Raw genomic sequence first — 12,925 nt, 5'->3', positions numbered from 1 at the left:
AATACATAATCTACCTAAAAAAAAAGGAAAATATATTGAAAGAACGAATACTGAACAAAGGGAAAATCGATTTTAATGAATCAGGAAAATAACTGGGCACTCAAGAGAGGCATCTAAAATGCACATTAAGGTAATTAGACTAATATATTTAGCACCTCACATGAATAATCGATATATGTGAGAAAAGTAAATTTAATGCAACATGCTTTCTAATCCTATATGGAAGGGGTTGATATCCACTGCCATAATCTATAAGGGAAGCTAAACATGTGAATGTAAGAAAACACGTAATGGAAACCAAGTTAATTTATCAGACTTTAGCCGATTATAAAATAACTAACATGAATACCGTGATGAATCAAAGTTGATATATTACAACTAAACAAAGAAAGAAAAGAAAATGCAAGCAATATCTAGAACAATGAAACGAAATATAGGATTCAGGCCACAGAAAGAAGAATGCAGAGAATCTGCGAATGTTAATTCTGGAAGCTAAGGATGCTAATGCTGAGAAGAGACTATATAAGAAACTGCATCTCCGTCTCTGGTCGGAGTTTACTGTGAGTCTGGCATACAGATTTTCATCACCATTTTTTTTGATTATCACAACTATTAATTACCTTAGAGTAACTGGACCTCGAGGCAGGGCCAGACCATTCTCTTTCAACTATAGGACGCCACTGTACCTTGCTAATTCAGTCATTTGCTGGTGGTTCCTATGATCAAACTGCTTTATGGATGCCCGTGGTACCAATGTTAAAGAAGATTCTCTACTTTGGGCATCTCTTACATACATTGATCATCAGGATCGTTACCTCTTTTCATCTTCAAGGCTAATCCATGTTCCAAGGGAAAGCATGAACCTCTGCGATCGGATAATCAACAGATTACCTTCAGTGCCAAATGATTCAACTGAATGCCTCAGTTGCCTTCGGAAGATGCTCATGAGATGTACTAAATATGGCAAGTGAGAAATGAGGAGAAATGGAAGATGAAGATTATAAGAAGTAAGAAAATAATGTAATGCTATGGAGAATGAGGGTATGTGAGGATAATACAAAGATGACAATGGCCAAAGCATACAAGGGGGTTAATACACAGATTGTGGGAAGACAAAGACATGACATCAATGGATGGTGGAGAAAGTGAGAAGCAAAGTTGGATGTGAATCCTCTGTAACACACACGTGGATACCCATAGATGCATACGATAGAGGGGATAACTATGAGAAACTTGTAAGAAATTGAAAACAAGGTAAAAATAAAATGATATATGAATCATGAGAGGCTGATGAAGAAATGACAATGAAAAGGGAGAAGGCACAGAAGGAATATAATGAATACTTAAATGCATGATGGATGATATTAGGCATTATGAAACAAAATGCTGAAAGGAGATTCAGGCATACAGAGGGTAACACAAATGGAAAATTAATGGTGGATTGTAATCGATCTTGAATAAAAAAAATGATGATGCGGGGATTATCAAGAAACAGAAGGAGCATAAAATGATAAAATGGGACGGACATGTGCTGGAGTGAATGCTAAAGAAAAACTTGATGCTCTATAAAGCAAATATGGAAATGAGGATGAAACAAGAAATTTATGTGGAATATTAATACTGAAACGCAAAATCTGAAACAGAGTTAGTCTAATGAGGTAATGCAGAAAATGAAATGAGGATGCTGCGATACAAGCAAAATGAGAAATGCTGGAACGCTGGGGATATACGCAAATGGGGGAGACATTAAAGAAGGAGAACTGATGTAATGTTGCAACATACAGATCGATACTGTATAATATGCAGTAGCCTAAAGCATATGTCCAACGTGCATAAGCAGTAAAAAAAATCATCGGAAATTATCAAGAAAATGCTAAAAATGTAAATAATCTAAGAAAAAAAGAAAGTAAAAAGGATAATCATCTACATGCTTTTGCAATATACAGACCGGTATTGCTATAGGCATACCGATGCTGCATAATATTGCTTCCAAAATAAGATGGTGTCGATTGGGGCTTTATACAAGACTTAAAAGAAATTTTATAAAGAAGGAAGTCAGAGGGGAATGATCCTTACCTTGATTCGATGGAGGTAGAAGAGGTGACTCCTCTGCGTGTAGCTGCTGGATAGATTTTACTCACCGATGGGAGAAGCGGAGAACCAGAGAAAGGGGAGAATAAAAAAAAAGCAACAAGAAGAGAGGAGAGAAGAGGATATCGGGAGGTAATAAAAAAAATCAGATGATAGAAGGATGGAGGGGTGAAGGCGATCGATGGATGGAGGGAAAGAAGACGGCTCAAAATAAATATATATATAAAAAAAATGTAATTCGATGATGAAGAAAATTCACAACGAACAAATGGTGCACAGTGCTTTGCATCGAGAAAGCTAAAAAATATGAAAACTACCAGCAAGATGATAACTATAGATAAAATGCAAGATCGATGGAAGACCGCTGTTGAGTAAGCCCGATTTGATACTGGATCAGATTGGATTACGGCAGGGGTTACTTCCAGATGCAGGATGATGATGGAATTGACTTAGAATAGGAAGTAAAATTGCAGAAAATAACATACTAGAATAATAATGAAAATGAAGCCAATAATATATTGTTGCAATCTACAGGTCGACGTTGCTATATACAACTCGACATTGCAGAGTATGCCTTTTGCTGAGAGAACTAAAAGTGAAGGGAAAATGATGAGGAAACAAATGCTACTGTGGAAACAAAGTTGCAATAAAAGAGAACGAACAAAGGGAAGAGCCAATGCTTACCGTGAATCGGTCCGGATTGGGAGGGGAAAGAGGTGTCCCTTCTGGATACAGCTGCAGGGAGGGTCGACTTCCTTCAGCTGGTTGGGAGGAATCGAGAGAAGAGAGGCTCAATGAAGCTGTGCAGGAGATGAGTCTTTCCTCTGAACGCCGGATGGATTCGACTCCTTCAAACAAGAGAACAAAACAAGGGGAAAAGGATGGGATCGTCGAGAAGGAGGAGGGTGCGGGGGTGAAGAAGCGGTCAACACTCCAGTCTTTGCGCTTCGACTCTTCTTGATTCTTCTCCTTCTACTGAGGACTGGATTGGAGCGGTCTATCATGGCTTTCGCAAAACTTTCCCTTCTGGCCTCTAGGCTCTCCTAGGTTGCTTCCTTGATTGCCCTGGTTGCCTTTGTTGCTGCCCCTGCTGGTTTTAGAACTTCCTGCACTGCTATTGTTGTGTTTGTTCATTGGGAAGGTGACAGGTGCCTCTTTTTCGGTGGGAGCTTTTCCGAAACTGGCTTCAGCTTGCTCAGATAATATCTCAACCATCATCTTTTTGAACAACCGATATATAGCGGGATTAATCTCATTCTTGTTGTCCTGAACTCCCTCTCTGGCAAACTTTTGAGAATCCATTTCACTTTCTGCTTGCAACTGAGGTGCTAGAGCGGTGCAGTCTTTGATCTTGTCTGAACCACCCGACAATGCCAATGTTAGCCAAGCGTACTCAATAAAAGAACAAACAAAGTTGTATATTTTGCATATTGATCTGGAACGATCATGTGCATCTTCTGATCATATGTAGTGAAGTGTTGCCTTGTAATTGCTACTCACCACTCTTTTCTTCAGTTGCAAGAAGCGGCGATAGATTTGTACTAGAACTGTAGTTTTGAAGTGGCAGTATGTCTGCATTGTACCTCTCGTTTTGATGTTCCATATTTCTGTATTTACACCTATGACCATTTCAGGGTGCTGGACATGCAAGACATCTTTCTTCACTTGATATGGAAGCCATAACATTGCAACAGCATCGAAAGGTGAAATCTTTTCAGTCGTCCAGGTTGGTTATCTTCTCTTTATTACAGCAGTGAACCATAAACACGTAAATCATTATTCTATGTTGTCATTGTAATTTTCTACATATCTTATATTCTCCACTATGATTTCCAGTTATTATGATTATGACCTGTTTTCTGTTGAAAAAAAAATTTAATAAGTTGTCCAAAATTTCCAAGTTGCTGGTTTGCCCATGAAAAGGAACTCACTTTGATGTCTGGTGGCTGTTGAAACTGATTGTATTGCATTGATAGAATAACATGATATTTATATATGATTACAATTTTCTGCTTTCAGTGATAGCCATATGCCACCAAACATGTCATTGCCTGTCTCCCCTACTGGAAGTCCTCTCCTTCAGTCCAGGTCCCCACACCAGATGAGCGGAAGGATGTCTCCAGCATCCATCTCAAGCCCGATCACTACCTCTGGCTCGTCTTCGCCACTCACCGGTGGCAATGGAGCAATCCCGTTTCATCTTAAATATTTATCAACCTATAATGAAAGTTACGGTGGTATGCCAAGGTCACCAGCTGGCCTCTACCTAAATTCTTCCAATACTGGAACTTTTCAAAACTCAAGACCTGACTTGTTCCTAGGCATGCAACCAGAATGCCCTCCTGTTTTTAGGGAAAGAATGGTCACAGAGAACAGCATTCTTGGAAAGGCATTTGCTAGGTCAACTCATGGAGAAAGTCAAGTGCAATACAGTGGACAAGCAGCATTGGCCGAGCATGTGTCACAGCTCTTGAGAAATCCAGCAAACACAAACTTATCACCAGATCTCAGACCAGGATCTCCTATTCTTGGTCACAGACGTTAGATGATGGTGCAGGAGCATGAAAACATTGGAACTCATGCAGGCAGAACCATGTGGTCAACTCTGCAAGGATGGTTGGCCATAGTGTCGTGACTAACACAGAATCTATTTGTACGATAACGACCCAAGCTAGGACTATGTTAATAAGGTTGGATTGTTGGTTGTTAGATTGGGAGACTAGTCTTCTTATCTGCCCCCTATGGAAGCTTTTCTGTGTGGTAAGCACTCCACTGTCAAACGGGAACTTTCCTGACAACTTACTGATTTGGATATTCAAAATTTTACAGAGGGTGAATGTTTCCCTGGCAGTTGATCTTTCCCATGCTAGGTGAGTAATGTTTGTGCCCGCTCTTACGTGATATATAGTCTACTGGAATTGAATTTTTAAGCTTTTGACCCTGTTCCTGATATGGGCTCTGTATTTTGTTTTGACGTTGCAGTGGATGAAGAATCAGCTTACAACACCTCAAATTCAGCTTTTTTTTTAGGGGGGGGCACCGGGGGAGGGGGAGGAAGGGGACTTGGAATATCTCAGATGATTGTAAAAAGTTGGAGAATGTAAATTCTAGGTCAGCACCAGAAAGTACAGGGGAGCTTTTTAAGAGGCCAATGTACAGGGGAGAATGTAAAACTAGTAAATGCAAGATCAAACTTGCTGCCGCTGTTTAAGAGGCCAATGTACAGGGGAGCTTTTTAACCAGATAGGAGGTCCGTGTGTTGTCAAGGGATGGCGTTTCTATTCTATGATGTATTGAATTTGCACTGTTCATTCAATTCTAGCTCAACTAGACTATGTAGTCAGTTCTGCTGTATACTTCATCTGATTTGCTGAAGAATCAAGGAAAATCTAATACCATTTTTCTTTGGAAAATGCTGGGTAATTTGCTGCGATTTCTTAAAAACTTTACAATTTTCGATGTTCTGATGTCCAATATCGCAAATATATGATATCATTAGGACTTTTTTATCCTTCATAATTGTTAATTTAGGTATCTTTGCGATAAAATTGTATCGCTCATCGAATATGTTCTAACACCCACATAAATTCAAAATCACAAGTTTTTTTATGCGAATTAGACTTTACATACTCGCATAAATTTATTTGTGAAATCTTATCTTATCTTTCACATATAATAAAAAAATTTGCATAAAAAAATTTGCGAAACATCTCTCGCAAATAACATATTTTTCACATATATCTTAAAATTGCATAAATTTATGTGCAAAACTTCACTTGAGGGAACCAACAAAATCGTAAATATGCTACTTACATATTTGCAAAATTTTTAGTGTGATTTTTCTTAATAGTTATGATTATGTTGAATCATATATATACATGTTTTTGTTCTAGGGTTTTTCTTTTTGCTTGTGTCGACAAAGAACTTCTATGTAGAATTCTTGCGGTGATTCTTGTATTTCAAGAAGGTTGTAGTATCATCATTGTGATTAACTTTTCATATATAGGTTCAAAAAGTGAGTTTCATACATTATATACATGCATATTTCTTAGGAGGCTGCAGTATAATTCTTATGATCGACTTTCATTGAAGGTTTATTATGTTTATGATTTTTTTCATAAAAATATATATTATTGTAGATGAGTTATGATTGTTTGTTTGTCCTTTAGTTAATATTTGTTGTTCTTACATTGGTGTAATAAGGGTTAGGGTTCATTGTGCACAAGCATTAAAAAAGCTAAAGTACACTATCATAGTTGTTGTAGGTACTCAATGATGACGTGTGAAAGTGAAAGTACACTATCGTAGGTTTGATTACACTAATTGAAAAACTATTATGGTCTCCAAAAATATTACCTGTAAGAAATTTGCGGCTTTTATGTATCATAAAATTGGATATGTGACTTTGACCCTCTGGTATAATTATTTTCCAAACAACCAAGATTTGTGGATAGATGTTGAAGAAGATGATGATGCAAAACCGATGTTATTTAGTGGTGATGCTTACTTGAAAGTATGCAAAGTTAATGAATGAGCATTTAAAAAAGTAGTTGACAATGGAATGATGTGAACCCCGTGGAGAATGTGCATCTATCTCAGGCATCATCTATTGATCTGAATTATTTGTCGATTATTCAACTATCACAAATAGTAAACGATATTGATGTTGTACATAATGAACATATCACTGCAAATGATATGGAACTACATAGGCAAATAAGTGGCATCTTAATCACAATAATTTAAATGACATGCAACCTTCCTGGGCATACCATAGTGCTAGGTACAAGTTGTACTTTTGATGTAAATTATATTTGAAATGTAGGTGTGACAATGAACGTGATATTTTAATGGTTAATCTTGAATGTTGAAAATGCAAGACTGATGCATGCATGAAAGCAAATGAAGCGATAGATATAATGAATTTTGATATAGTTGGTACAACAGAACAATCAATTAGTGATAACAGCGATCATGTTGATAGTGTAGAATTAGATGATATCGATGATGATGAATATATCATGTCGATAGGAGATGGTGAAAGTGATGTACCAATGACATTGGAGAATGTGAACCCTTGTATGAAGCATTTGACGAAGAACTTTTTGAACAAATTTGGTTTACCACTTGGTGCACCATGAAACAATAATGCAATTATTTTTTTGACAAAGTTAACGAACAAAGCACGCACACATACAATTATATTGCCACTTATGTGGATCAGAAACATTGGGCTGTCACTTTCAAGTGAAAAGATACGGCTGCTTATCATCTAATATAACAGAGAGCTTCAATTCATGGATTCTCGCCATTTGTGATAAGCTCTTAATTCTACTTATTGAAAAGCTTTGTCTCATTCTGATAAATTTTTTTGAGAAAAGAAAGATTACGGGAGAACATATGACAAACGTTGTGGTGCCAAAGGTCAAAGAAAAGCTAGAGGAACTGAAGAAAAAGGCATAACAAATATGTGTGCAAGTAGTGCACTGCCTCCGACAATATTTCAAATCTCGTGATCGATCTCACAGTTATAGTGTTGATCATTAAAGATGCTTGTGCTCTTGTGAAGAGTCACATGTTAGCGAAATTCCTCGCAAACATGCAATCACATGCAATTTGTACGAGGGACAACCTACCAGAGGATTATTGCATAAGTGGTTCAAAGTTGAATTGTATCAAGTTGCATATTATTAATATCCATTCTTTCGGATGACGGATAATGTACCCCACATTGCTCCACCTACTTTTATAGTTGTCTATCCACCAAAAGTGGTTCGCAAAGTAGGGTGATCTAAGGTTAATTGATAGAGAATAAAATACATGGATGTTGTGTCATATAAGTATAGTGTATGTGGTGAGGTTGGCAACAACAAGCGGCACCACGAATAACAATATGTATATATATCTAATGTTGTTTAATAAATTACTTCTTTGTGTGCATATCCAGTATTTTTTAAGTAATTGCTTATTTATGTGTATATCTAGTATTTTTTAATTAATTATTTCTTTATGTGTATATCTAGGTAGTTCAAGATGTATGACCGTACACGTTCTTACAAAAGAAAGAGATTTAAAGAGCCTCAAGTTTTGAAGAGCAAAGAACAATCGATCGTACATGAGGTATAAGCAATATCCCGAATCATGTGTGTATATTTGATATTAATTGTATATAATTTATTTTGTTGTTAAAAAAAATTAATGAGAAAGGAAAAGCTATAGAAGAGCACCCCATAGCCGAAAAAGTATGTGTTTAGTAAATAAACTCTCTTAGCAAGTGACGTAAGTGTTAATTTTGCATGTTAATTTATTTGTTTTTTTGTTATGTTTGCACGTAATTTTGTTTGTTCTTTTGTTACCGCACTGAATTTACTATGTAGCATATTGCAAGATTTATAAAAATAATGCAAGTGACTCACGACGAGGACAAAGAAAGATATAACTTGTCGAAGGCCCTTTACCTTACCCTATATTTTCTGAGTTATAAAGGTGATGTTTATATTAGTTTACTATCGATTAATAAAAACTAACTGGTAAACCTTGTCTGTTCACAATAAATTATGTCAACTAAAAGGTAGCGAGGTAAGGCAACTGACTACATAGAGAGCAACAACTTGTATCATTTCCTTGATGTTGACAATATATGTTTTACATAACTTTGTATACCTACAAATAAATTTTTAAGTGCACAACAATGTTACACTAGATTTATGCTGGAACTCTTAATTCCTTTCAATTGGGTCAACGAGCATTGACTTCTTTGGAAAGTGAACATGAAGAAAAAGGATTTTAGACTGTACAATTTCATGTCAAACACATGTTTATCGGATAAAAATCTCAAATAAATAGTATTATAACATAACTTACTGAATAATATACTCTCTTTGTTGTGTATGTTTGTTATCGCTTTTTTGTGCATATATGTTGCTGGTTTATTTTTTTAGCGTAATTTGGGTTTGACAATTATAAAGATTGGATGGCAAAGAGAATGGAGTGTATTTCTTAACAAGAAAATGAGTAATTACATGAAATTCGTTTGCTAACTCATTTCATATATGTACATATTTTTCACTTGGTATTTTCTTGTTTTACATGTACGAGTATGATATATTTGTCATACAATATCACGAAGGTATGTGTTTATATGTCAATTGTTCACTAGTTTGAGATATTCGTTGTAGTTAGTTGTTTGCTGATAAAATTTTTGTTTTTAGCAAGATGTCACAGATATAAGGAATCATATGATCAAGTTCTATGAGCATGTAAAGGAAAAGGCTTCTAAAGGCATGAAATATAATGAAAAGGCAGCGACATTTGTTAAAGAGGTGCCGAAAGAGTCTGTTTAGTTAGCTGAGCCGTGGACAATTACACATCTTTGTAATAGATCAATTTAAACTTACATTTGTAATTTGATGGATCAAGGTAAACTTTATAATTGAATGGATCAAGTTAAACTTTGAATGTAACTTTATAATGAAGCTCATGTGTTCAATGTAACTTTATAATTGTTAAACTTTAAGTTATCTGATTTATTGTAAACTAATTGTATTTAGTTATGTGTTAATCATATTAACTTGTCTATACATAGAGAAACAATTTTGCAAAATTGTTCAATTTTTGTTGATGAGTAGGATTTTTGCAAATATACTTCACGAGATTTTGAAACATATGTTCGAACAAGTATGATATATGCAAATGAGTTAGAAATAATTGTAGGAATTAGTAGCTAAAAATGAAGCTGGTTGTGGACCATTGGTTGGGGAGAAAAGACAAAAAAAAAACCCTACATTATGTGAAAATAAACAGGTTGAGGACCACAACTAGTTTATATATGATTCAAAAAATTCGCAAAACATAAGAAATATCACATATTTTTTTATAGTTTTGCAAGTATTTAAGCACAATATTTGCGATATCTGGAGACTCACAAATAACTTTATGTGAGAGCATGCAATATATACGAAATTAGAGGTAAGTGTTTCAGGATATATGTAAAACAATATGTTATTTGCGAGAGGTGTTTCACAAATTTTTTATGCAAATTTTTTTATTATATACAAAAGTGTAAGATATTTTTTATTTTGGTGGTTTTAGTTTTAATGAGATTTCATAAATAAATTTATGCGAGTTTGTGAGGTCTAAATTCACGTAAAAAAACCTGCGATTCTGGATTTAAGTAGGTGTTGGAGATATTCGATAGGCGGTACAATTTTATAAAAAAATGCTTAAATTCACAGTTGTAAAGGGTAAAAGTGTCCTAACTATGTCAGATATTTGTGATTTTAGACATTAGGAGAATATCCGAAATTATAGGGTTTTTAGGAAATCACGGCAAATTACCTGTTCAGTACCGTAATTTTCCGATTTTCCTTCCTCGTGGGCTCATTTTTAGTTATTTGAGAGTGACTCAGATATGACAATCTTTCAACTCATAACCAACAAGAAATCCACATTGGTGCTCTTCTGATGTACCTTAGGATATTCTGTCTTGCATTATGTTGCTTATTCTCCTTTAAGATTCTACTGGCTCTTGTCTGTATGGACATTCAAAAACCCTTGGTAGGCCAGTGGTTGGCCAAGTTGAATAAGTGCAGCAACATGATCAGATGAGCTTTCCTGCACAAACTGTTGGAGATTCAACGAGATTTAAGGTCTGCAAGGTGGCCTGATTGCTTTGTTCTTTAGTGGTTGAGTTCAGCTCGTGTGCTTGCGGCTCAACTAGTTTTGTCTGTCTGGTTTCCTTGCAGGCATATCGTCCACTCGCTAATCTCAAGCCTGATCGGTTTGTCACAGGCTGGGCATGGCTAAATGAATCCAATATGTGATTTATTATTCTCAGTTTATATTTCACTTGTAATTTTCCTGCAACTTGAACCCCTGCTCAGATTGAACTATAGAATTCCCTCCCCCCTATTGGTTGGCTCTCTCTCTCTCTCTCTCTCTCTCTCTCTCTCTCTCTATATATATATATATATATATATACACACACCAAGAAGGTGAACTGGCGTTTTTCTACTTTAAATAGCCAAGGTGTAATCGATAAACCTTATAAATAACTCTTGAAATTTATACCAACGGGGGTTTGTCTGGTAGGCGAAGCTAGTGCACGTTACCTTGTGTTGGGACCTTGCAAAACCCAATGGTATGATTGTATAACTGGTAGGGTCGGACTAACCCCAGCTTGCCTTTCAAAAAAAAAAACTCTTGAAATTTATGGTTAATTTACGAGTGATGCTTTCTTGATAGCAAGTGGAAATGCAAGATAAATTTTGGCCATCATGCCTCCTTCCGTCTATGAGGGTTTGCCAAAAGGAAAAATAAAGTTGCTCTGTAGAAATTTTGCGACAGTTAGGTTAGGGTAGTTGTGTTCGAAGCATGTTATATGTTCCCCCCTGAAGATGCAGGTGCGTGTTCGGGGGTCCGAATGAGTGGCACATATGTAAGCATGTGGGGCTCATATCCCCATGTCTGTTGGCATCACTTAGCGTGGGAGTCCGATGCGGTTGCAAAGATTTAAGTACCCTTTCCCACCATTCTCGCCATGAAACAATGGTTCGAGAAAAGGATAAAAATGCCATCCATCTAGAAAAGTGAAACACCAGTTCGAGAAAAGAACAAAAATATTCTCCATCCAGAAAAGGGAGGATGTTGTTAACTCTTGAAAGATCAAACATTCTATTTTTGCCCTAAGCAATTAACGTTTGCACCATCTGCTGTAATAGGAGCTCCCTCTAACGACACACCATTTTCCGTCGCCTGCTGCCATCAGAGCACCCTTTGTCGTCATTTGCTATCATTAGAGCAACCTTTGTCATCATCTACTGCCACCGAAGCACCCTTTGTCGTCGTCTGCTGCCATCGAAGCACCCTTTGTCATCGTCTGCTGCCGTCGAAGCATCCTTTGACCTCATCTGCACACTGGGAGCATCGTTGCCACCATCGACTGCATCTACCTTCTGGGTGTTTCTCTTCCACTATCGGATTACCAAAACTTATGGCGTTTCAGTGAGTTTCATCTAAGGTTTCGTTATGTAAACAAATTGATTTGTAAATCTGAATGCTAAATCTTACAACTGGTTGTATTATTCATGCTAAATAACACTTATTTTATACTGAAACAAATTGATTTGTCCCTATCCACCTTCTAGGCGTCGAAAAACAGTTAGCACAATTTGTTCTTATGAAGGCCAAACATTACTACGATATGTACTTATGAAGGCTAAATTTCTACAACGATTTGTACATTGAAATGCAACAATGATTTATATATTTAATGCAGTAGCGATTTGTACATTCGATGCAACAACGATTTATACGTTTGAAGTAGTAGCGATGTGTATTTATGATTTATGAAGTTACCATGATTTGTACTTAAGTTTGCTAAATCGTACAACAATGTTCACTTATGAAGCCCAAACGTTATAACGATACATACTTATGAAGGTTGCAATTTCTATAATGATTTATAAGTTTGAAGCAACAACGATTTATACATTTAAAACAGTAGCGATGTGTATTTATGAAGTTACCTCGATTTGTACTTAAGTTTGTTAAATCTTACAACGATGTTTACTTATGAAGCCAAATATTGCGACAATTTATAATGTTGGTGATTGTTTAACGAATGTAATAATTTGTAATAATATATACTTGGGGAGGCGGTTGTAATATATAATGATGCGGTTAATTTTATGTGTTGTGCAGGTTAGCAATGACTAAAGTTCGTAAGACAAAAAAGCCCCCGCCATTCGATGGGATGACTATTGAAGAAATTATCCCCCAGTCCCATATATATGAGCGTTATGAAAGGTACCAAAATATAATGAAGATTGAGAAT

General features: G+C 36.1%; 1 protein-coding gene across 5 annotated transcripts in view; it reads left to right on the top strand.

The window, feature by feature from the left end:
• The window catches only part of LOC149813342 (mitogen-activated protein kinase kinase kinase YODA-like), a 105,675-nt gene that overhangs the window by 65,113 nt on the left and 27,637 nt on the right, over nucleotides 1-12,925 (top strand). For 2 of the 5 annotated variants that reach the window (XM_089991874.1, XM_089991875.1), the window contains 3 exons: nucleotides 3,726-3,817; nucleotides 4,111-4,961; nucleotides 5,074-5,506. In XM_089991874.1, the coding sequence (XP_089848000.1) occupies nucleotides 3,726-3,817; nucleotides 4,111-4,636 (618 nt within the window). In that variant the 3' untranslated portion in view covers nucleotides 4,637-4,961; nucleotides 5,074-5,506. Of the gene's footprint in view, nucleotides 1-3,725; nucleotides 3,818-4,110; nucleotides 4,962-5,073; nucleotides 5,507-9,302; nucleotides 9,776-12,925 lie in introns of those variants that run through there. The other 3 variants (XM_089991877.1, XM_089991878.1, XM_089991876.1) reach the window with 3 other exon arrangements.

Source organism: Nuphar pumila, chromosome 16 (assembly GCF_984573655.1).
Source record: "Nuphar pumila chromosome 16, dmNupPumi1.hap1.1, whole genome shotgun sequence".
NCBI lineage: Eukaryota > Viridiplantae > Streptophyta > Magnoliopsida > Nymphaeales > Nymphaeaceae > Nuphar > Nuphar pumila.
Note: the sequence above shows the minus strand (reverse complement) of the source record. Positions and strands in the feature narration are given on the sequence as shown.